This window comes from Leptonychotes weddellii, chromosome 14 (assembly GCF_054177405.1).
Source record: "Leptonychotes weddellii isolate Sample4059 chromosome 14, ASM5417740v2, whole genome shotgun sequence".
NCBI lineage: Eukaryota > Metazoa > Chordata > Mammalia > Carnivora > Phocidae > Leptonychotes > Leptonychotes weddellii.
The window spans coordinates 70,210,722-70,236,243 of NC_138382.1; the positions used below are offsets into that span (position 1 = coordinate 70,210,722).

The 25,522-nt window shown below is 42.1% G+C and overlaps 1 protein-coding gene across 12 annotated transcripts in view; it reads right to left on the reverse strand.

Moving 5' to 3' along the window:
* The window catches only part of DENND1A (DENN domain containing 1A), a 489,873-nt gene that overhangs the window by 205,334 nt on the left and 259,017 nt on the right, over positions 1-25,522 (reverse strand). For all 12 annotated transcript variants that reach the window (XM_081803556.1, XM_081803552.1, XM_081803550.1 and 9 more), the window contains one exon: positions 10,570-10,670. In XM_081803556.1, coding sequence (XP_081659682.1) covers positions 10,570-10,670 — 101 coding nt within the window. The remainder of the gene's footprint in view (positions 1-10,569; positions 10,671-25,522) is intronic.

The following is a 25,522-nucleotide window of genomic DNA, read 5'->3' on the forward strand; positions in this document are numbered from 1 at the left end:
TGCTTCCCGGAAGCCCAGCCTTTGCACGGCTGGTGGAAGGAGGAGGGAAAGGAGATGAGGTCGTCCCTACTCTGCTTGCTGAGGGCTGTTCAGCAGCTATGCCAAGTCGCAGGCCCCGTCACGTCATGTCTAGGCACCCAGCTCCCCGCCTCCCCTCACCATAGGAATCCTCCTGTCCTAAATTTCTCTCTGAGCCCTTCGTCAGGCGGTGTCCCTGGGCCCCAAGCCCTCCTCCTTCAAGTCCTACTGAACCTCTGCTGCCCATCAGAGCAGAGCGCCACTTCTCACGTAACCCCGGTGGTTGCAAACACCTCCCTTTATAGAGGCTTTTGTGTGGGTTGCCCATTTGGCATAAAGCACATGTACATGTGCATGGTTCTCCTAGACTGTCAGTCACAGGAGAGCCGAACGGTCTTCCGTTCGCAGAGGTGACCACGTGCTGAGCACGGAAGAACAGCGACAGTGGGGCTGCTACATACTGAGTGCGCACCAGACACCAAGGGCTGTGCAGCAGGCTTTAGCCACCTTATCTCATTTAATCCCCAAATAATCCTATTTATACCATCCATTTTATAGATTAAAAAAAGGATTCCCAGAAACCTGCCCATGGTCACAGTTAATGGTGATTCCAGCTCAAATCCTTCTACTTCAAAGTCTCTTATACTACTCCTGCTTAATATTCTCTTAACCATTATGCTACCTTAAGAAAAAAAAAAACAATTATTTGACAATTGTAACTGAAAAAGCAAACAGCAAGTGGATACTTCATAGAATAAAACTGTTTGCCTTACTAGCTTAAATGAATGGATATTTTTTGTTCTAAGTAAGATTTAAAGCAATTTAATACAGTAACAAGAGCAGGAAAAGAAATAGGGCAAAGGGAAGAAACGCAAGTCGGGATGAAACTGGTGCTCTAGCTGTGTGCTGGGAGGTTTCTTGCACACCTGCTGCGAGGGCCACAAATTTGGCTCTGAGCACTCCAGGGAGAAACGGGATTATAATAGGCTTCATGGTGTCCATAGAGAAAACTCAACTAGTCATTCAGGAGCTTGAATTTGAAAAAGGCAACTGGGGAGGGGAAAGAGAAAATGAACGTCTTATGGTACATCTGTTATGTGCTCAGTGTCTTGCATCTGCTGGTCAGGCAACCGACAAATATTACTGTGTGTCAGGCATCACCAAGGGCCGGGGATAGAGGACACAGCAAACAGTGCGGGTCCCCGCCTATTCGGAGCTTACAGCCAACAGCAGACATGAAATAAGCGTGTTAGTGTCTGTGTGTGCACTGAGGTAAAGGAAACACACAAGGTGCTGTGGGGCGGACCTGCGGTGACCTCATTTCATCGTGGCAGCAGTCTTGAAAGGCTGAGCTCCATAATTTACAGAGGCATCTATGGCTCAAACAGGTTAAGTGACTCGACAAAGGTCACAGCTGGTGAGAGGCAGAAAATACGGCTTGAAAAGCAGAAGGCGGTACAAAAGCCATGAGTTAATCACAGTTTTCTTAGGGGAAAAAGTATTTAACTTTGTGCCTGGTTTCCACCCGGCCCTCCCTGATTTATGAGCAATAGCCCGGGATGAGGACCCACGAGAGGACAGGAGCAATTCTAGACTGGGAGAGGAGGCACAGACTGCCCAGCTTCCATGTGTGCTCCCAACTGTGGGGCAGTGGGGTGTGCACAGGGTCGGGCACTGGGGATTCTCTGCTGACGCGACACAGGTCTATCGCTGCAGCTGAAGCGTGGGGGGTGGGAGACAGGGTACAGTGCCCTTCTCAGTGTGGGCCCTATGGCTTCCCGGGGTAACCTTGGGGCTTGGGGGAGATGCCTTCCAGAGCTCCGAGCCCCTGAACCCAACCTAAATGAACACACGAGCTACAAAGATAAGGCCTGGATGAAAACCTGGAAAGGTCAACATCAAAGCCTGAAGTGGTCCGCCCTTTTGTGCCTCCTCAGTCTACCGGAAGGAGACATACTTGGAAAACATCAGGAAGGGCTCCATGGCTAAGACCACTGTAGCAGGAGAAGTTAATCACAGAGAAAAGGTCAGGAGACAGGGCTCTCTATTGCCCCAGGGAGTTCAATGAGAACCATAACAGCCAGAGCCAGCTGCAAAGGGAAGTCTCAAGTTGTGAGCCACCAGCCGCCTATGAGACTCTCATAGAAATGCAGGAATGAATGAGGGAAGAAAGAAATGAGGAGACAGAGAGGTTTATGGATAAATCAAAAGAAAGTGAACCGCCCCCCCCCCAAATGTAAAAGTTTAAAAAGAGGGAAAGAGTTCTTCTTTTTGTTTTTCTAGGACTAAGGTATGTCACATGCCAAGATGCACAGCATCCAATTACTTGTTAGCCTAGCCTCTCAGTCTTTCAAATGTTTAAGGGTAAGAATAAACCCATTTTGTTGAGAGATCGCTCTGAGGTTAACACTGTGCTTCATGTACTCTCCCCTGGGCCAACAACTGAGAGAGGCAGGGACGCTTATGCCAAAAGTCCTGCCCTGAGGTAAGGCACCTCCCCTGCTGAGGCATGATGGCATCACATGGTCTGTGGCTCCTGCTCTGTTAGTGACCAGGAACACGTCTAGAATGTTTGCTGTAGAGACCACCACGCTGTGCCATAAAAATTCCACAGTTTTCTAAGTCTTGGGTCCAAGACAGGTTCCAGGTCAGGGAGGAGTGAGGAATTACATACTGAATGTGTCTCAAGAAAGGGAAAGCCAGGGGGCTCCTGGGTGGCTCAGTCATTAAGCGTCTGCCTTCAGCTCACGTCATGATCCCAGGGTCCTGGGATCGAGCCCCGTATCGGGCTCCCTGCTCGGCGGGAAGCCTGCTTCTCCCTCTCCCACTCCCCCTGCTTATGTTCCCTCTCTTGCTGTGTCTGTCTCTGTCAAATAAATAAATAAAATCTTAAAAAAAAAAAAAGAAAGGGAAAGCCAGGCCAAGGCTTGGTTGTATAAGCAGAGGTCAGGGACAGCCATGCTCCATGCAGGCTAGTCAGAGACTAGGACAAGGGAGGCAAGCTGTGTTGCCCCCTGTCACATCAGGCAGCAGGACTGGGCCCGGCAAGGTGAGACCAGCAGGCCAGGTTCCGACACTCAGATGTAGATGCAGGAGCAGAGGAGGTGGAGGGCCCACAGAGTGGGTAAGCTGCCATCAGGAGAGCTCCCAAAGGGCAGGTCAGTGAGCCGACAGCCACCATCCCCAACTGGGGAAGGGCCATTCCCGTGGTAGAGGGGCACTCTGTCTTCTCTAACCCTGCAAGTCTCTGCACCATTGAGGGCATGCAATGCTGAGGCTGGATGACGGGGCACCTTGGAGGGACCAAGTTAAGGGTCTGGTGCCAACCACCTACACGGCCTACTCATTTTCACAGAACATTTGCTTTCTGCCATATATGCTTCTGGAAGGTTAAAAAATGTCTATTTTTAAATAAGGACCAATTACCTTACTAACAATAAAGACTGTACTCAACATCTAATGGATCTGGAATTAATGGTGATGGTTGCACAACCCTGCGAATACACAAAACCCCCACAAAATTGTACACTTTTAAAAAGGTTAAGTGCTGCAGTATAGGAATTACATGTGAATTTAAAAAAATGGAGAACTTGAACCTGTAGAACCTACAGTATCAATATAGATTCCTACCGAATCTATAGCATAGATAATGCAAAGAGCTCCCAGTCTCTTCTCTCTGCCATTTTTCCACCAGGGAGACAGTTTACTCATAAATTGTCCAAAACTTCCTCCAAAGGCTCTTGGCATCCTCAGTCTTGGGTGCTGAAGGAAATGGAGGGGCATTTAAATGTAGTGACTGTCAACACCAAACAAGTTTTTAGATGCCAGGCTTTTCATAGAGAACATATTTTTAGCTACACTCTTGGGGATGAGGAAACGGGAGGCTTGGAGAGGTTATGTGATTCACCCAAAGACATGAATTTGGTGGGACCAGAGCCAGGATTTGGACCTGAAACTTAACTCGTCTACTACTCAACCTCTCTGTTCAAACCCCAGGGTCAAGTTTAGCCAAATCTTACTAAGGGATTTACCTGGAAATCTAGAATTTGCCTTTGTTCAACCAACACACGTTGTTTGTACACTTCCTGCCCGTCAGGCCCACCACAGACCCAACTTCCCCCCTTCTTCTGTCTGAAACTGAAATCCTGGTCCTTACCCTCTCCTACTGCTCCCAGAGGAGTACTTGTAGTGCTTCCGCCCCCTGAGCATTGGACCTGGTCCCTTGCTGCTTCTTAGCTGAAAAAAATCTGTCCTCCTACTCTTGCCGGGACACCTGAATTCTTTTGTGAAGGAGTGTTTTATCAGATCAGGGACCATCTATAGATAAGCTCCTACCTTCCTGTGCCCAATGCCAGGGACATAGGAGGCACTCATAAATACTTGCTACAAAATGGAAATGACAGTTTTTGCTCACTTGGAATTCAATCTTTAACAAAACCTACATAGCCCAGACTTTGGTATATACAGAATTTTAGCCACACCTGTCTACCTAATCTACTTCCATTTTACCTGGGTGTCGTGTATTTCAACTGGATTTTGCTGGGTCATTTATATATATTCGCATTAATAGACAAACTATATATATATATATACACAGACATATATATGTATATATACGTATATATACACACATATACATATATACAGATACATATATATGTGCATATATATACGTATATATAGTTATTAGTTAACAAAAATAGTATCTACTATTTATGGAACACCTGTTTTGTGTCAGTAGTAATTACTATTCATGTTTGACAGAAGAGAAAGGAGGCTCAGAGAGAGGTTCAGTGACCTCAAAGCTAGTAAATGGGGAAGCCAGAACCAAAGCCAGGTTTTTCTGTTTCCATCACACCACACTTCATTGATTTCTATTTCTGTCACTAAGAATATCAATAATCCCACTAACTTCAGCATCAATTTATTCCCTATGCAAAATCACTGCATTGATGAAGAGAGAGATTAGACGGGACCCAGCCCCAGTCATCCAGAAGTCACTTCATAGCTTTGTCCAGACTGATGCCCCTACACTACATGGACTCTGCACCCTGTGATCAGGCACATTCCAGACTGCTTGCTAAAAATTCTAGATGGAATACATGATGCAGCATGTGGGGATTGGGTTCAGAACCCAACACGCAACATGAATAAAGAATCTAGAACTAGTATCTCTCACACAGAATCTGAGCATGCCCACTCTGAGTGGAAGAATGGTTTCCAGAGTCAGGAGATACAATGCATTCTACAAACACAACTGCAAAATTCAAACCTTAATTGTACACACAGGATATAATTTTTGGTTCAACCATGTCCTCAAGAGCATCAGGAGTTAGCTACAAACTTAACTCTTGATCTGGCTAGCCTTTGGGGGACAGCATGAACTTGCCCTGATCTGCTCTGGAAATATTTTGTCACAAAGGCATGTTAACAAGTGTCCAGAACAACCCAAATATGCAATGCAATTTGGGAACTGACTTGTATTGTAGTCCTTATTTAGGACTACTTCTGAAAGACTAAGGTGGAAAAAGAAATTTACATGGCAAATACCATGTGGGTTTCTACTGGGACCTTTTATTAGCAACATTTAATTAGCATAGTGCCCGGTACATAGTAAGTGCTCTACAAATATTTTCTGAATGAAAAACGTAAGTCATCAAGAAGCCTACATGAAAGTTTTTTTCACCAAATCTTGGTGATGGGTACAACTTATTCTCTAAAACTCTGGAGGATATTAGTAAGGAAAGCTTGAGTATCAGATGGCCTTACATTTTAAGCACAGGCTCTACCATTTCTTAGCTGTGTGACAGTGGTTTAAGTCACTAAACCTCCCTGAGCTTCGATTTCCTAATCCATGCAATGGAGCTAATAATGAAATATTATTTACGGTTTGATTTTGAAGATTTGCAATAATGTTTATAAAGAGTATGACACACACACTACTCAGTAGATGGTGATTGTGATAATGAAGGGAAACGCAGATTCTCATCAGCAAGTTAATCCCTTTGTCCCAGAAATGGGCAGGCCCTCCCAACACTGGCCAAGGTCAGGGCTGCCATCAGCCAAGGTAGGCAACATTCTCATTTTCACTTTCAAAGTCAAGAAAATGGTACAGATCTAAAGTAGAAAGGAACCAGCAGCACATGTTTTTAAATATTCATAAGGGCTGGAAATGTCTTACTCCTTTCGTTTTCTCTGCCATCTGCTTTTGTTTCTTTTCTTTTCATTCTTATGCCACAGCTGCAAATGAAAACAACCATACAATAACTCAAGTTAAATAAAAAAAAAAAAAATAATCAAAATAAAAACAATCCGAGGGGTAAAAAGAAAAGATGAATTACAAAGTTTTCCCCTGAGCTCACAAAGCAGTAGAAGTAAGAATGTTTGATGTGAGTTAAACCTTCTGGAAACCAAAATCCATGTCCTATGTTTATAATAACCATGATAAGAGCAACCACCATTTACTAAATGGCCCGTGTGTGCCACTTGATGACCAATCTCTCTAATTCTAAAGCCACTCTTCAAAGTAGATAAATTAAACCCACTTTACAGAAAAAGATACAGCAAGTCAAAGAGATAAAATAGATTTTTAATGGTTACACAGCTAATAAGAGATGAAACTGAGATTTGAATCCAGGTCTGTCTGAATCCAAAGCCCAGGCACTTTCTCTACCATCCTCTCCAAAAATGGGAAGGGATTTGAAAAATTTAATTTGGGAAATATTTAGGGCAGACCATTTGTACTAAACGGATTTATTCAGATAATTAAAATCTGTGATTATAACTCTAATTAAAGTTAACTCAGATAATTGGCTGCTGTAATGTGCAATTAGAGTCTTCCACATAATTGTGGGGTTTTCGGCATCATACTTTCCATTTATTCACTGCGGCCCAGAGCTTTGCTCTACTGATCTCTGTTCTACCCAAGGCTGTATTATAGCTCTTGGGGTCTCTGGGTCCAAGGACCATGACTTGTGATACCAAAAGCAGGATCTGGACTCAGCCCCATTTAACATGTCTTTGTCCAGAAGCCAATGAACACCTCATCTTCAAGTGCAATGTAAAAAGCTCTCACAGCCTACACTGTTGTCCTGAAAACCCCTAGCAGCATGTACCTGAAGAAAAACTGGCAGCAGTGGTCCTCATGTGTTAATTACACTTTCGAAGTCTATTATGCATAGAAAGGGCACCTGCTGGCAGTGAAAATGACTAGAATCTGCCCTTCCTGTGCAGTGAGTAAATTGAGAGTTCATTTCTACAGGAGATAATAGTTTTCAAATTCCATTTCGTGTATCCCCTGCATGGGGACGTACTTAACATTTAAATCATCTGCAGAGGAACAAACCTCCTTCAAATTTACATGTTTCAAGCTCCTAGCACTTTACTTAAAATGCTAGTTATCCCTGCTGGCTCTTACCACCAAGGATTAAACTCAACAGTGGTGAAAGTCACCGAGCACTATAGAATAAAGTTATTAGCACTGACTCAAATTTCATGACATTTGTAGTTTCTGACCAAAGCAGTTGGTAGCAGGCTGAAGGTGATCAAACCAAGCCTTGAATGGAAGATCTGTTTTTTCTCTTGGGGGTCTTTTATTTCCACATTCTTAACATCTTGTAGTTAATAAACAGATACCAATCTCCACTGGCCTGTAATCATCCTTTGGTCAAATGTCAAAAAAGTTCTCTTGTGAAAACAAGAGACCAGGAGAGGGACTGCTATCGTATACACAGAAACCTCCAAGATGGAGCCTAATCACAAAACCCACTCAGGCTCTGAAAAATACAAGTCTTAGCTTCTTTTGGAGTGGAAGTTGGGGTTCACAAGGACTTAGCAGCCTTCACTGTTGGGTCTTCCCTTCTAAGGTAGACCCGCCAGCATCATTGCTCTCGGGCAGGCAGTTCAGGAGAGGGCTGGAGTTAGAGAGGAAGTTGGAAAGAGGATCTCGGATCACCTTCCACAGGAAAAGAGCAAAACAGCCAATAAATCCTTTAAGCAAACAAGAAAGGAGGGCTGGAAAGAACAACTGGCTAGAATAAATACTGATTTTTTTTTAAAGTGAAACTTTTCAAGTATAGAAACCATACTTTTTCATTGTAGAAACAGAATAACATAGAACAAAATAAAATAAAAATCACACAGAGTTCCTCTCCCTCCTCCCCATCACAAACCCCTGCTAACACTGTGGTGTGTTTCCTCTTAGATCTCTGCCTTTGTGTATGTGTGTGTATACATATATACATACACACACATACATATACATACATCTACATATGTATACACACATTTTTGTGTTTCATAGACACACGTTTGTTTTTATAAAAACGGAATCATTCAATACATGGTATCTATATTGGAACAAGTTACTAAACTTCTTGGGGCCTTGGTTTCCCGACCTGTGAAATGGAGCTAATGATACCCGCCTCCCAGGGTTGCTAGAGGAATTAAGTGAGATCACAGACTGGGGCATAGGAGATGTTCAACTCTGGCAGCTATTGTTACCACTGTAACTGACAAAGCCTTTTTCTCTGCACAGTTCTGGGAATGTAAGCTGCTAGTTTTAAGCTAGCTGACAATTTAGCAACCAAAGCTTTTGAAATAATAGAAAAATAAAGTCGTACTATTTGGGAGGCAGAGAAACTACAATGACGCTGCCAGGTCCTACCAATACCTGCACACAGAAGCCCATTTGTGCTCCCATCTGAAGCGCAGCATCAAAACACACAGGTGAGTCTTTTCCAGGGAGAACTCTAAGGTTTCCTCTTAAAGCACATGTCTGAGGTGAGGTGTGCGGGGCAGGTGTCTCTCCATGGAGGGATCAGAGACGTGCATAGGGAAGGGACCTGTGTGTGTGTGTGTGTGTATGTGTGAGAGAGAGAGAGAGAGAGTATGGGGGCCACATGTCTGTGTGGGGGTAGGTGTCTATGAGAGTGTTCTATGTTGGGGCTGGCAGCAGGCTTCCATGTGCTAAGGGGATTGGGAATCACTGTGTGAGTCTGTCTTAGGAACATATGTCCCCTTTCTACCTTTTCCGTCTATTCCTCTCACTATCCTCCTCCACCTTTGTCTGTCCTCTTTCCCCCTCCCACTCCCCTATCTCTTTCTTCCTGTCTGAGTGTCAGTGTCCTCCTCCGCCCAGCCCCCCAGTCTTTCATTCAAACAACAACAAACACTACTGGATAGCAAACATGGTCCTCTCCTTTGAGACACATGGCAGTATGGAAAAAACCAAGATAGTTGGTTTAGAAGCTCAAAAGGAAGCAGCAAGTCTAAGCAGAGGAATAGTCCCTTAATTTCATAGGAAGTGGGCGAAAGGCACAAATAAAAACAGCTACCTTGATAAGAAAGATACATAATTGAGAGAGAAATGAGCCGATTCACTTAGTGCTATGCACTGGAGAGGGCCACTGATTTTTACCTGATGGCCCTGAGCTACATCTTGGTTGTACACATGGCTTCTTGGGATGAGAGCGAGCCCAACACATTCAAATCAGGAGTACTGCAGAATACCCTTAAGCTCCCAGGACAATCTGGCTACTTCAGCGAACCATCTCCAGTGACAGGATTGCAAAATGGGCTGGAAGAACCCAGCAAAGATTATGACTGACCTGATGGTAAATGTCCTAAAATCATCTGTTTTTAAGTGACAGGGCTGTGACCCCTCAGTGGGTCCCTTTCTCCTGAAGCTCTTAATTTCTGGCAGGCAGTACCTTTACCCACATACGTACAGTGCTCCCTTATCAACGTCTGCTGACTTGAGCTGTCTGCAGACAATGTCTTTAATCACATTATGCTACAGAAAGAAATTATTCAGAAAGAAAACAGATCCAAATCCGTTACACAGACAGTCTTTCTTGGTAATCTATCGAGGACAGACAGTGACGATATATCTGCGGAAACATTTACTGAGCCCTTACCATGAGCCAGCTTTTCTACACCGTGTCCCTTCATCTCCTGTATCATTTAGCTTTATATATTACATATGGAACAACTTCATTTTGCAGATGAGGAAACAAAGTCTTAAGCCAAGGGACCTGCCCAAGGTGGTAGAGCCTGCCTGCTTTCCTTCCACTAAAACACACTTCCCTGAACAGTGAAACTCCCACCAAAAAACTGCAGGGGGTTTTGAAGTCTGGCTTGTGCGCCCAGACCACAGCTGAAAACGAGTCCTACAGAATGTGCCAGGGTATGGCTGAAACCTGAAGACCTCGGGGACCCCAACTGTTCTCACTAGGCTCCAACCCATCTTGGGGGAAAAAGAAAAAAAAAAAAAAAAATCACACCACTCCTCGGTGCTTTGGTCTCTCCAAAGTGAGAGATGGGAAAAGATCCACGGCCTTGAACTCTGCAGAATGCAGTGGCATAGCCGAAAGCCATTTGGAAACAAAAGGGCCATGCAATCACCTGGTCTAAAATGCACGTCGTTTTGAAGTTAATAGTTTCAGTTTAATCACCAGTTGCATTACAAGGGACGGCCCTAACGTCCTCGTCAGGTGCTGGAGAAGGAGAAGCAGGGGACGGGGTGAGCAGCGGGGTGAGCAGCAGCCTTACCAGCAGTAGTCCAGCAGATGCGGAGGCAGGACGGGGATATACACGTGCTGCCAGAACATGGGGTACAGCATGGCGGCGGCCCCGTGGATGCAGGCGGTCAACTGTAATACAAGCAAACCAAAACTTCAGAGCTAAGAAATCCACATGCAGAGACGCTGTTGTTGGGAGGTGAGCAATAAAATTCAATACCTACTTCTCGACATTTTTAGAAATATGAGTTAACTCAACCACTCGAATTCAAATTTAGTAAGAGCTTGCTTTTCCTAAGAAATCTTCCTCCCCACCCTGATTATGAAGCTAATGCACAAAGATGGTAACAAGTTTAGAAAATGGAAAAAGGGGCAAAAGAAAATAAAAGCCTTCCACCATCTGAAGATAACTTGACATTTTGGGGAATTACCAACAAAGCACTTTTATTCCCCTTTCTAATAAAATTAGGATTACTGTAAATACAGTGCTCATTTGCCTTCTTTTAAAGTTTACGTTTATTTGCTGGCATTTTCCCACATCCTTAAATATTCCTAGAAGACGTATCTTTTAATGACACTCAATGAATTTCCCACACTATATTTAACCACTCTCCCAACATTACAATATATAATCAGATCATGTCAATAATTTTCATACATGGTTCCTAGATGTAAGATTCAGAGACAGTAACTATAGTTTAAGTATAATAAATGTATTAATATAATAAATAATGGATGGAGGCTCTTTACACTCCCACAGCCATGCACTAGAATGTCCTCTCCACACCTCACCAGGGCTAAGAACTGTAGTCAAGTTAGTAGCTTTGGAAGTGTATCTATTTGGATTTTATTTTTATTCTTCTGATCATGTCTAAGGCTTAACATCTTGTCATGTTTCTTGGTTATATTTCATAGATCAATGGTCTGTTCATATTCTTAGTCCACCAGTGAGTATTAGCATTTTTTGAAAGTGATTCACAAGCAAACACTGGATATACAAAGGATACTAATTGTAATGTTTCTGAAAATAACTTATCCTTCTATAATTTCCTTTGAACTGGGCAGGGGTGGGGGGGAGAGAAGGTTTAAATAATTTCACAGACAAATCTTATCCTTCATGATGGTTTCTACTGCTGTTACACTGAGAAAGGCCTCCAAATTCTTCCCCAGCATTTAACTCTTTAATCCATCTGGAATTAATTTAGGTTTAAGGACAGAGGTGAGAATTTATTTTTTCCACATAATCAATTGCCCCAGCACTGTTTACTGACTAATCCTTCCTCTCCCTCTTCTTTTGACATGCCCTTATTTCATATTCCTTCTTTTTCTTAAGAGCTAGACACAGCCTATCAGGATCTGATATAATATAAAAAATTAGGGACAGAGATATAATGGGATAAAATTGCTACAAAATTTAGTATAGTGAAAGAAGGAAAAAAACCCCCAACACCTTTGGAGATATGGCTATGAAGTGACAAAAGCCAACAACACATGTTTCTTTCTGCCTTTTTTCTTTAATGTTTCTTTGGTTTCTGGGAAGCCTGTTCCCATGAGGTCTTTGCTTCTTTTGGAAGCTGTTAACTGGCCTTCGCTGACAGAAGGACATTTACGTGGCGAAAGAGTGACGTGCCAAGGCCCAGTTAAAAGAATCCCAGAGGTTAGTGTAACCTGAACAGCTTTAAATTGGATATTCTGCTGATGTTTCCCAGTTGTGAAAGCTGTGTATTAAATCCACGGCCGCTACTTTCTTCCCCTTCCTTCTCCCTCCAGACGCTGTTCTTTAAATCAGGTACATGCCATGAACAGGAGCTGATCCAGCAAGCTCTCAAGAGTTGTTCCCAGCGACTCTGCCAAGGCTTGTAGGTTTAATCCATCCCTTCTCAACCCATTTCAGTAGGATTCCATATAGAGAAGGCTGTCATGTTTTACATGACTCATCTCTTCAGGGTTAGAAGAGATGAAAAATCTTTGCTGGTGCTGAATGGGGAGAAAATGAACAAACTTCACTCCAACTGTACCCTGAAGTCAGGCTGGAGGGTTACCCTGGCTTTGGGCCCCAGTTCTTCCTGCCCATCCTTTAACTAGCTGTCAAAGGACTCATACTAAAGTGCAGGTCCGGTCATGTCACATCCTCCTCGGCAGTCTTTGGAGGCACGTCGGGAGCAGGCGTGTCTCCACCAGCTTCCAGTCTACCTGGAGAGCAGCATCTCCAGCCACAGCCTCTGCCGCCTTCTCCAAGTTCATCCTCTGAATAAGTCGTTTCAGACTTAAGAGTAGCTATGTACTCCTTTCCTGGATCTGTGCCCCTAGCAAACTCCTCCTCTGGGTCTCTGTGAAAGCACTACTTTCCTCACATGGCTCTTCTGGGCATAAGCCCCCATTATTAATGGCACTATTCCTGTCTGCATGCCGGTCCTCTCACTGTAAACTCCAGGAAGACCCTGGCTCTCTTCCCTTCCGTGTCCTAGTGTCACAGCATCTCTGCAAGTGAGAGCCGATGCAATGTTTCTTCCATAAATAAAAAACAATTCCTACTTAAAATATATTCACAATATAAAGATAGTTAGTGGCCTGGCTTTTAGCTATTGGACCAACATTTTCCTGAGTCTCACAGAGTGGGGTATAGGACTCAAATTCCAAAACAATAATGGCAAGCTTAGACACACAAATATGCCACCTTTGGCAAGTCATGTCAATGGATTCATTCTTTCTTGTCTTTCTTTCTTTCCTTTCTTTCAATAATACGCCTATTCTGTAACTCTACAACACATCAAATAAATAAGTAAAAGCACTTTAAAATCTCTAAGGTGCTGTACAAATATAAGATGTCCTCATCACATGAATTCATTTGTAATTCTCTTTGGAAAAGTCATTCCAAAGAATGTTCCTGGTTAAGACAGAACTTGATTATTTCCCTCTTTTTAGCTTGAATTGGTTTGAGTCAAAATCCTATTTCAAGCAATAAAGCGACAGAGATCTTATCTCCAGACAATGTTCTTTTCATGTCTCCTTTCCCTCAAAAAGACCTAAAAGCTAAATGTCAAGATTTTAAAATTACCTATCCCTCATAAAAATTGAACTTTAAAGGTGCTTGATCATCATTCTCATTGGCGGTTTTCTAAAAGCCAAATCTCTGTAATTGGAGTAAAATGCATTTACCCATTTGGTTAAGAAAACAAACAGACAAACAAAAAAGAGAATTGTTTGGCTCTTTTCCAAAATGCAAAGTGGCAAAACAATGTACATCATTACTTAGGAATAGTGGTGAGTCAACCATAAGAAAAGTGTTATGATTTACCTGTGCTTAATCAGAAATAATATTATATCCCATAAATTATCATTAGCCACTTATTTTAAAAACAACTCTAAGGCCAACTCCATTTGTAAAAATAAGGTTCCTAAAAGCCTATGCTCATTCCTTATAGAATACAAAATTTTAAAGCAATAAAAGTATACAATTTGAATTATAGTCAACAAAGGGGTATTCTGAATATTTAATTGAAGTGCAAGTTGAAGAAAATGATCCTATCAAAATCTCACTCAGTGGGAGAATAGAAAGATAGTATGTGTAAAATTTGCCCAAAGTCATTAGTCACAATGAATATTCATCAGAAGCCAATTATCAATCCCATTTAATGACACCCCAAAAGATTTTGCCCTGAAGCAGCTGAATAGTCTAAGACTCCAGACAAAACTAGACAAATTATACAGCCAACAGCCAGTCTAGCCAGGACACAGATTGTAAAGTAAACCACTGGTGGGTTTCTAGACACACTTTTAGCAAATTCTGTCCTCAATTAAAGGTGCACAAGGTCAGTTCTATCTTTGAGCTTTCTGTATGGCTCCATTAGTTTTCTTTGAGGCAAAGGGAGAGAAAGAAAGAAGGCAACAGGGATAGGACAGGGAGAGTGATCAATGATAGAGCTGGAAAAATCACGAAGACATTATGTGTGTGTGTGTGTGTGTGTGTGTGTTTGTGTGTGTGTAGACATATTTTTTTTTTTTCTTAGTTTAAGGTAGTTCTCAGATATAATGCCTAGATAGCCACAGTCTTCGATTCTAGTTCCTTGGCTGATTCCTAATGGTAGCTCTGCAGTTTAACATGAAACAAAAGTAAGAGTCTCCCCTTAAAACAAACAAACAAATAAGAAAAAAAAAACCCCAAGGAATCCCCACAGTATATGTGCCAGGTACCGTGTTAGCGGTTTAGGATACTGAAAAGTATTATTTTAGAAGCGTGCATGTTTACATACGTACACACTCATCACCATATTTCACAGATGCAGAAACAGCCTCAAAGGTGAAATAACTTGCCCAAAGCCACACAGCTCGTAAGTGACAGAACTGGGACTCACATCCAGGTCTGTCAGACTATAACGGCCACTGTGTTTCCACAATGCATAAATTAACTAAAAAGGTTTCTGACTGCCCACCCTGTGCCTGCACACCATGCTGAGGAGCCTGAACCAGGTGCGACACTGTTCCTACCAGCACGGCCAAATTACATAGAAATAGGTTTGCCTTGCTGTTAGATGACCAAATATCTGGGGTAAAATACCAATTAACAGAAAATAATCATTTTTAAAACAAACACAGATCTGATAATTTCCTGGGGGTTAGTTATATAAACTAGGGTGTTGTATTGTCTTTAATCCACTGGAAATTCTAGACAAGGGCATAATGATTGCTGGTCAAATGGAAAGGCTTACACCCCAATCTGGCACACCTATTTCAAAGTCTGGCTTCCTGTCATGTTTCCTTTCATATACTTGCACGGAGCTGCCATTAACTCTCTTTTTGATCTGAGCAAGCCCCTTCCTCTCCTGGGTCTCAATTTCACCTACAGGAAAAACAAGAAGTTGGATTCTGTCATCTTCTGTGCCCTCTTCCAGCTTTGACAATTTCTGATCTAGAGGAATTACCATCCTTTGACGTGAAGAATGTGCCTCCCCTGCCCCAGCTCACCTTCCTCAGCTATACCAAGTATAAGTAAAACAGAGTCTGTCTCAAAGCTAGTCTTACTTTTTCAGGTCTGCAGTTACAGGGGCCCACCTGGAATTCCTGTGTTACCTTGGAACTACCACGTTTCAGCCACCGCAGCCCTAACACCTGACCGTGGAGGGCACAGCCTTCCCCGGTGCTTGGCCCCCAACACTCTGGATATCTCAGAGGTAGATGATCTTAGGAGACCAGGGATGGGAGCTCCTCAAGGACAGAGACCACATTTGATTTCCCCTCCCTATCTCACTATGCTTGACACAGAGCAGGCGCTGGGCAAACGTTGGGGAATGTAAGAATGCCCCCAGCTTAATACCATGAGGAATGGTAGGCAAGATGACCAGACATTTAACGAACAGTAATTGCTTAAGAGATCATAATTAGAAGCTGCACATTTCTAAAAGATATTGAGATTCCAAGTTCTAAAGGCAGACAGAGGAAAAATCAGATGGTCACAGTCATTCTTCACACCCTAGATCTCAGGATGCTGAAAGATCAGACTGACACCTGCTTCATCACAGGGTTAGTTCGAGGCAGAATTTCGATTTCCCCTCTGAAGCCAAACACCAGGAAATTGATCAAAACAAAGAGTACAGAAAGAATACCAGATTACTAGGCTTTAAAGATAGGTCATTTTTAAGTCCGCTCATTTCAACCACGAATCATCCTAAGTAGAACAGTTGCAGAAAACGTTGTGTGTCTTGTAGAAGTTGTTAGCTCTCCCAGTTTGCGAACCGGATTCTTTTATTTAATTCTAAACCATGTTTGTAGTCATCAAGAAATAAACGGTACCATGATTCAAACCGTGTTGCTGACTTTGTTTTTGATTTTTATTTATTCTCAAATAGAAAACCCACTATGAGATCAACAAAAAGTTTTTTTGCAGGTACTTTATGAAAGTTAATCTACTCAACCCTTCCAAGGGTATGAGAAAAACCTTTCATTATAAACGGTTCAGCTATGATCAAATTGTGTTTACTATATTTAGTGAGGGAAGAGTTGGCTTTTAAGAAACTATCAAAGATGCTTTAACAGAAAGACAATTTATAAAGCCTTAGAAATCAAAGACCTTTGGCTGGTCTAGACAGATGCCAGACATGTGCGTGGAAAGAGGGAAAAGAGCAAAGAATGTCCTGCTTTTCTTAGAAGCCAAAATGTAATGCTTCTTTAATATATATATACATATATTTTTTTGCAGGGGGTGGGGGCAATCTTTCTTCCAGTAGTTTCTCTTTGTTGGATGGAACACATCCTACCTCTTGCTTCTCCACTATCCTCTGGCAAAAGGGAAGGGGGAAAAAAATAATATCCAGCACACCAACACGGAGTCGAGCATCTAAGAGCGAGATCATCCAGTCAACAGGAAGCTTTCTCAGGAGATCACCTGCTTAATCACTTCTCTCTTTCCTTTTTTAAAAAGCGACCTACTAGGTAAAGTAAATAGAGTAAGTTATTAGCCAGGGCAACAAGCTTTTGTGCCAAGATCTGACACTGCAAAATATCAAAGCAACTAAAACTGCCAGAGAAAAGCTCTAGCTTTCAAAACAGAGGCAGAAACGATGGTATGGTACACTGTAATGTAAATAAGCCCACAGCACCAAGAGTGAGGGGAGTGAAGCCTTTTCTTTAAGATGAAAGAGAAAAGGGCAAAGTTACATTGAGATTGATAATTCATTTTAATACAGGGACAGCAAGGTGCTGTCACTCCTCCATTCTGTGCCTGTGACAGACATTACTAACTGTGGAGTCAGGACACGGCCTGAGGATTCCTCTGAACACGCAACCATTGTCAATGGATCTAAGCTGGCACTGAAAAAGAAATCTATCGGCCACCTCAAGTTTCATATAAGTGGATATTAATAGTTCTTTGAAAATATTTCTAAGATCATGATTTATGTTTAGCTAATTTACACTGCTGCTTTCATAAAGAATCACATTTTTTAAAAAAAAAAGAAAGATAGCACTGGGCGCCTGGGTGGCACAGTCGGTTAAGCGCCCAACTCTTGGCGTTGGCTCAGGTCATGGGGTCATGAGATTGAGCCCCGAGTCGGGCTCTGCGCTCAGCACGGAGTCTGCTTAAGACTCTCTCTCTCTCTTCTGCCTCACCCCCCCCACCCCGCACGCACACTCTAAAAAGAATCTTACAAAAAAAAAAAAAAAAGGTAGCATAACTGAACATGGAATCATGAGTACCTATCTATCAGGTATCTGTACATAAAGAAAACAGGAAACTTCAGGTGGTAGGAGTCACTAGATTTGAAGGCATGTGGGGAAAAAATCTTCCCTGTAGCATTTTTTCAGGCAAATCCAACCTTCGAAAATACTAGTAAACTCAGAAAGACTGAAGCTGTAATATAGCTACCACCGTGACCACTTCACTTCCTCTGCATTGACTACTGCAAGCACTGTTCCAAGTGCTTCTATATTAGTTTACTCATTTAATCTTTGTAACAGCCCTGTAAGGTAGGTAACACTACTGTCCCCACTCTACAGATGAGGAAACCAAGGTGACTACATATTTAAGGACCTTGTGCAAGGTCATAGAGCTAGTGGCAGAGCTAGGAGATGAACCTAGGGAGTCTAGCTCCGGAGTCTGCTCTTAGCTCACAGGAAACTGCCTCTGGGCTAGGATCTGTATTAATCCGACTATTACTGAGAATTCACTATGTGTACAAGCCACGCCCTCAAGCAATTTAAAATAGAGAGAGAAAGATCAAAATGCAAACAATCAACTTCAACACAAAGGCATTATGAAAGAGGTGGTATAACAGAGGTTCAAGTGCGTTAGCACATAAAGAAGGAATCATTAATTCTGCCTGGGGCAAGAATCAGGCCTGCTTCCTAGAGCAGAGTCTGGACGGATGAAGACAGGAAGCTGCTAGTCCTCCTCTCCGGGAGCGTGGTCAGGTGGTAACACTGGGTCAAGTACACACAGCAACTTCTTAGGCCTCTCAGCCTCTATGCAGTCATGACCGAGGAGACTCAAACAAGAAATGACAATTTAGTCAATGACTAAGTGACTAATGAGAAGTGGGTGGATGTGGAAAACCTCATATGAGTTGCCATGACTATTCTTTGTTGCTTGGATTCATTCACCATCTACTATCACCAGCGATACTAATTAAAACTTCACAACACTTCCAGGATCTCTATAGCCCTCTTTGCTTCTAAAGTCAAATCAGGTTTTACTGCCCTTTAGAGTCAACTAACCTCTGCTGACTGAGCAGTATGTGCCCAGCACTGGGTGATGTGCTTCACATCTACGACCACTGAACTCTTTCAACAGGCTTAAGGTGGGTATTAATACTATCCCCATTTTTACACAAGAGGACAAAAAGATTCAGAAAAATCAAGTAATCTGCCCAAAGCCATATGGTTAGGGAGGATTAAGTACACAGGTAGGAACTGAACAAAAGCATCCTGACTTGAAGTCTGGTTCTCTCTCATACAGCCCTGCTGTCCTTTTTCTTGGGAAAAGATCACCAGCATGGTTGGCTGAATCATCTAGCTGGCAGACTACATAGCTATCAAGATAGTAAAAGAGAAAAAATGTGAGTTTGCATAAGATCTGTACCAACCTAACAGCACAGTCTAATCTCACATCACACTATGGCTCACCAAAGTGACCACACTTTCAGCCTACAGAAACCACAGGAAATTGTGAGTCCTTATTCTTGCTGACTTAGCACCTAGTAGGTGCTCAAATTTCTTTAATAAAATCCACATGACATTTGCCAACATGGGTGCCATTTAGGGCTTTTCAAGCATATTAAGATATCGGTGACTTGAATATTACCCGTTAGTGCTTTTTGGTAGAGATTTGATTCTTAAGAGTCATATAAAAGTAAGCTATAATCAGTCCTTTAACCTAAAGAATATACTAGTTCACAAACTGACCACACCACTAAAATAATAAATAAGATTCTCGGCCATGTTCTCAATGCAATGGCTAAAAAGAACTCTCACCTCTCTCTCCTTATACACATGCACCCTAAATTACAATGGTGGACTGCATCAGCAACCAACATTATTGACAGCTTACACAGATCATACTTAGCTCTGTCTGATCCTAGACTAGTCAGTGTCAAAATCAAAGCTCTCCTAAAGAGAAACATGGAAACAAAGAATTGTGCTAGCCTGTAGTCATGTCTTCTAAACAAACTTAATCAGGCTCCATTATGTAGTCTCAAAATGAAAATTAGTCTAATGATGCAAAATAACAGTAATCAAAAAATAAATATTGTTTTTGTCTTATTAGAGAACGGTCTATTCACTGTTTCTGAATCTGGCTGTATATCAATCATTTAAGGAACCTTAAAAAAATAGACTTTTTGTGGTTTCACGCTAGACCTTTTGAACCAGAATGTCTGGAGGTGGTACTCCCAAACCTGGATTTTTAACGAGTTCTCTGGGTCATTCTAACACAAATAACCCATGGATCAGTGTTTGGGGATCACTAGCAATCTGAATCCTGTGTCTAGCCCAAGGCGGGTGCTTAATGCTCACTGAAGCAATGGGAGCAGAAGCAGGAGAGGAAGAGCAAGAACTAGTTAGGGATACCTTGGCTGGTTGAAATCACAGCAATTTTTAAAGTATCACTAATTAAACTGTTGATGCTCTCTATATTACAGAGCCTCTATAACATCTCAAGGTTCTTCATTCTAGATATAGTTCAACACAAACGGGAGAAAACTAACTCACACATAATTAAATGAAGAACATAGTTCAAAAAGCAGTTAACTGTATTTACATTTCAAAACCAGAGAAAAACCACATAAATAAAACCTACCAGTCTTTTCTCCTACTTCCTGCCGATGGAAGTTCCTTTCATTTCTTTCTAAGTTTTTAATATTCTCTGAGCCACAATAAAATTTTATGTGATGAAGATTAGAGAGGCTACGCTATTTGAAAGTTTGGCTGCAGAGTCTGTATTTCACGCCCCTTTACTACATTTTGTTAAGGATTTCCCTCTTCACCGAGAGGATTAGTTTTCTTCTCACTTCTTTGAATACTCTTCTTAGGTTGTTAGTGTGAACTAGGTTAATCTCTCTTTTTTAACATATAAAAGGTGAACAAACAAAATGTTCGATTTATTTTATTTTTTAAATAGAACACTAAATTTAGTCTTAGAATTCTCTGTTTGGTAAGTTTCCAGTTACAAGGTCTTGGCTTCCCTTGAGCACAGTTTGAAACAAAATAATGCAGTTTGTTCCTACGGCTGGAACATGCAGAGTGGAGTGTGCAGGCAAAGAGGCCCTGGCTCTGGTCCAGTATTTCCAACCTTCTTAAACTGCCACTCTCATCTCTGCTTCGAGAGATCGGCAGATAAGCAAACGGGATTAGTTATTTCCAGTCCAGAAGAGCTAGGAAAGCTTGACACACGTCATTCGGGTGCACATCCCATGATACAGGTTGGCATAGGCATGAACGGGTGGAGTTCATCAGGAAAGAAGTGAAAACGAAGCCAGATCTGAAAACCCTCATAGTGCACAACCTGGCCCTTCTTAGGTGACAAGACCAGGTGGTGCCGAGATAATGGAGGCTGTTAGGGGGAGTGGGTGGGACAGGCCTGAGGTGAGGTTGGGAGGGCACCCATCCCCACCCCTTCACCCCTACACTAAGTATCACCCACGTTCTCTGGGACTAATACTTAGGAAGAAACTGACAGGGAGAAAAATCGGTTGGGTTTTTTCCTTCCCTAAATGAGGTACTATCAGAAAAGTCACAGTTCTTTTCATAGTTATAGGTACATCATCAAAAATTAGGTGTGGAAGCTCAATTAATCAGGTAGTGGTCTTGCCACTAAACTGTGCTTCCTTCCTCAGAAGATGTTTTTAAAAAGCATCCGCTGAATAAAACAAATATACATTCCTTTGGAAAGTAAATATGCCTTTGTCATCATTTACTGGGTATTCTCAGTTTACAAAACTTCTTATACTACCCCTAAATTATAGAAGGAGCAATTAGGGCCAAGATGCCCAGGGGCTGGAAGGAACTGCAGCACAGGAGCCCAGAAGCAACAATGAGTTGCGGAAGATATGCCCCAGGGACCCACTAAGGCTGTGTTCATGGCAGGGGAACAGCAGGGGTAAGGCTCGTATAGGGGCGCATCTAACCACCCGCAGAGAGAGTGGGCTGAATCTGAGCAGTGCTCATGGAAACAGGGCTTTGCCTAACAGGGTGAGCGTGTCAGTGAGAAATTCACATACCGGCCTTCTGTTTCCCTGGTGCCAAGTGGTGCCAGGCACAGAGTAAGTGCTCACGAAATCCAAAATAAAAAGCTTTGAATGTGCATTCAAAGGCAATGGGTTTTAATCCCATCTTAGACAAGGCACTTCAACTCTTCCAGTGCCAAACATTTTCATCTACAACAGCACAAGAAAACCAACTAGCTCCTAGGGTTGCTCCAAGTACTAATGAACACCTACATGTATGATTAGCACAATGCCGGGCACATAGTAAGTAGTTCAAAAAGGTTACCTTAAAAGAATTTTAACAGGGTGTGAGGGAGAACTGGGGACCTTCCGTATAAAATACAGGCTATGAATCGAAACATAGGGCATTCCACATACTTAGTCCACGGATGCGGTCAACATGCCTCTTTGGCAAGTCTTGGAACTATTTACAGGCTACACAAGAAATTCCTCTAATTACTATACAATCAGGACTGATTTTTTTTACCCAAACCAGTATTACTCAGCTCCATCAGCCACCTTATCCTCTAGGCTTGGCTCAGACTATCTTTGTGGTTCTCCAGGAGAATTCTCAAATTCCCTCAGTGGGATGGATATTCTTAACAATGTACCTCTGGCTCCGTAGACAGTTCCCATGCAAGCGTTCTGACAATAGTTTGAGGTGACACCCAATACACAGAACTTGATCCCCAAGGCAAGCACTTTGAAGGGGCTATGCTTCATCTCTATGTGTAATTCTCCCAGTTGTTTCTTCCTGAAGACACACAGTATCACAAGGACCCATCTGCATGTCTCTCTCTCCCATCTAGGACATGGCCTTGGTCAGCTTACTCCATCTCTCTGAGTAGATAAGCCATTCTGCAAAATGGGGATAATATTGAGCTTCCAGGACTGCTGTTGAAATTACATGATATCACCTCCATAAAGGTCTTCTTTTAGACCTACCTGCTATCCATAAGAGTTACCAAAAAGCAACATGAGTTAAACTCAGATATAAAAACCTGGAAGAAAAATGGGGCTTTTGGGCTAGAAGAGATCACAGTGAAGTATTTACATTAGAAGAACATGATTTAGTTAAGCCTTCCCTATTTATCATTTATAAAGGAAAAACAATCAATACACATTAACTGAGCAGAGAGAACAAAAACTCACATTTTTCTTATACAGAATATCATATTATTGACCCAGAAAGCCTGAAATGAGTATTACCTGACTCTGAACTAAACATTGCTGGGCTTGTTTCTATTGACACAGTCATCTTTATAGAAAATGGCACTCTGGAGTGTTTGACAGCTTTTATCTTTCAGATGCTTGACAGTCCTGAGGAGCATCAAGCCTACATCTTACCAAAGAAAATTGAGAAAAATGGGGTTTGCCAAAGTATGATAGGCCACATCTGGGTTCGTCAAGAGAGGGTCATCAGAAACGTCAGGCTATTAAAATAACCTTTCCGTTCTGCCACTCATTGAAAAGATAATAAAAAGCCACTGTTGAGGAAATAAAAGGCAACAATTAGAAAACTTTCAATTCTGAAATTGGAGAAGTCCAAAGGCTTAGATAAAACTGATGTCTGCTCAGCTACTTTATCCCCAAAGAAATTACACATCGGGATGCTGATCACATGTGAGATATAAGGAGATTCCCCCCTCTCCCTGAAAAGGTTTCTACCATCAATCAGTAAATTTCAGAACACAGTTAAAAATCAACTGTTTGTTAAAAAAAGTTTAAGTCAAAGTGATACATGTTTATAGCCTTAAAAACAAGACAAAAAAGTACAAAAGGCTTATACTGAAAAGCAGCTGTCCTTAACCTTAATTCACAGTAATCACATTCGACACAGTATTTATCTTTTTTTTTTTTTTTTAAAGATTTTATTTATTCATTTGAGACACAGAGATACAGAGAGAGAGAGCATGAGCAGGGAGAGAGGCAGAGGGAGAAGGAGAAGCAGGCTCCCCGCCGAGCCAGGAGCCCGATGTGGGGCTCGATCCCAGGACCCTGGGATCATGACCTGAGCTGAAGGCAGATGCTTAACCATCTGAGCCACCCAGGCGCCCCTATCTCCTTATTTCTAAACAATTTCTTGATTTTAAATTTTAAACAATATTTGACTTCCCATTACAGATGTTAGTAACTTATTACACACACACACACATACACACATTATATATATACATGCGCATGCCAGACTATTCTAAGAGTTTTTTAAGTACTAACTCATTTTAATTTTACTTGATATGAGGTCATTGGTGACCTGAACAAAAGCTGTTTCAGTGGAGAGGACGGGGCTAAATCCTGATAGAAGACTGGGGAGAGGGGAGGAAAGGAATTAGTAAATAGAAGTAACTCTCAAGACATCTTGTTCTAAAAGGGAGAATTAAAATGGGATAAAGGGGGTGTGGAAGTTTTGTTTTTAAAGTGTGGGAGATATTATACCATGTAAGCAAGCTCGTAAGAATGGCCAGTAGAGAAGAAAACAGTGATGCAGCACAGAGAAGCTCAAGGCTGGAGGAATTCCCTGATGGGTCGCAAGAAGGCATTCTTTGACCATCTATCTAAAACCGCAATGCCTGCCACCTCACCCTCCCCATTCGGTCTCCTTCCTTATATCAACACTCCTTAGTACCCATCATTAGCTACTGTGCTATGTATTTAACTTACCTAGTTTGCTGAAGGTCTACCTCCTAGAATTAGAACGTAAGCTTCGGGAGGACAGGGATTTTTGCCGATTTTGTTCACAGTTGTATCCCCAGTGCCTAAGACAGTGCCATGAAAAATACTGGTTGAATGAAGTCAGGTGGATAAGCAGAGTGGAGGAATAGAGACCTCGGGAGGTCGACAGGTATGGAAGGGGCTCATGCCACTCTCCTCTGAGGGCTTCCACTAGGTATGTACGGAATTTCAGGTGAAAAATCGTTTCCCCCTAGAAGTTCAAGATGCTGTTTCACCGTCTTCTGGTTTCGAGAACTGCCAGTGCCAAATCTCGTGCCATTTCAATTCTTTTTTTTTTTTATTTTTTTTATTTTTAAAGATTTTTATTTATTTATTTGAGAGAGAGAAAGAGATAGAGCATGAGAGGGGGGAGGGTCAGAGGGAGAAGCAGACTCCCCGCCGAGCAGGGAGCCCGATGCGGGACTCGATCCCGGGACTCCAGAATCAATTCTTAACCTTTATACAAGAACTGCTTTGTCTCTATACCTTTGTTGTAAAATTTCACAATGAAGGGGCCTGGTACCTTCTTCTTTTAACTTGTCAAAAATTTTGAAATATATATACATATAAAAGTATGTGTATTATATAATCAACTTTTAAGAGAAAAAAACTTAAGCATCCCAAACCCAGCACCCTAACTTCGTGGTCGGCAAACTATAGCCTTAACGCCAAGTCTGGGCTGCCTATTTGTGTAAATAGAGTTTTGCTGGAACACAGCCACACCCACTAGTTTACGGATTGTAAACTGTAAGGTTGCAGTCCAGTAATTATAAGACCGTTTGGCTTATAAAGCCGTATTTACTACTGGACCCTTTACAGAGTAGTCTGCTGATTCCCTAACCAACCTCAAGACAGAAAACAGTATTTTTGATGTCCCTTATATGCCTCTTCCCAACTCTACTGTTTTCACTCCCTTTGAGGAAACTACCACCTGAATTTTGTGTTAATCATTCCTTTTCATCCCCCATGCAGTTTGTATGTATCCCTAATACACCACTTAATTTTTCTTACTTGAATTTTATGTGAATGAAATCATACTGTACATTCTTCTGTAGCTTCTTTCATCAGAAACCTAATCAT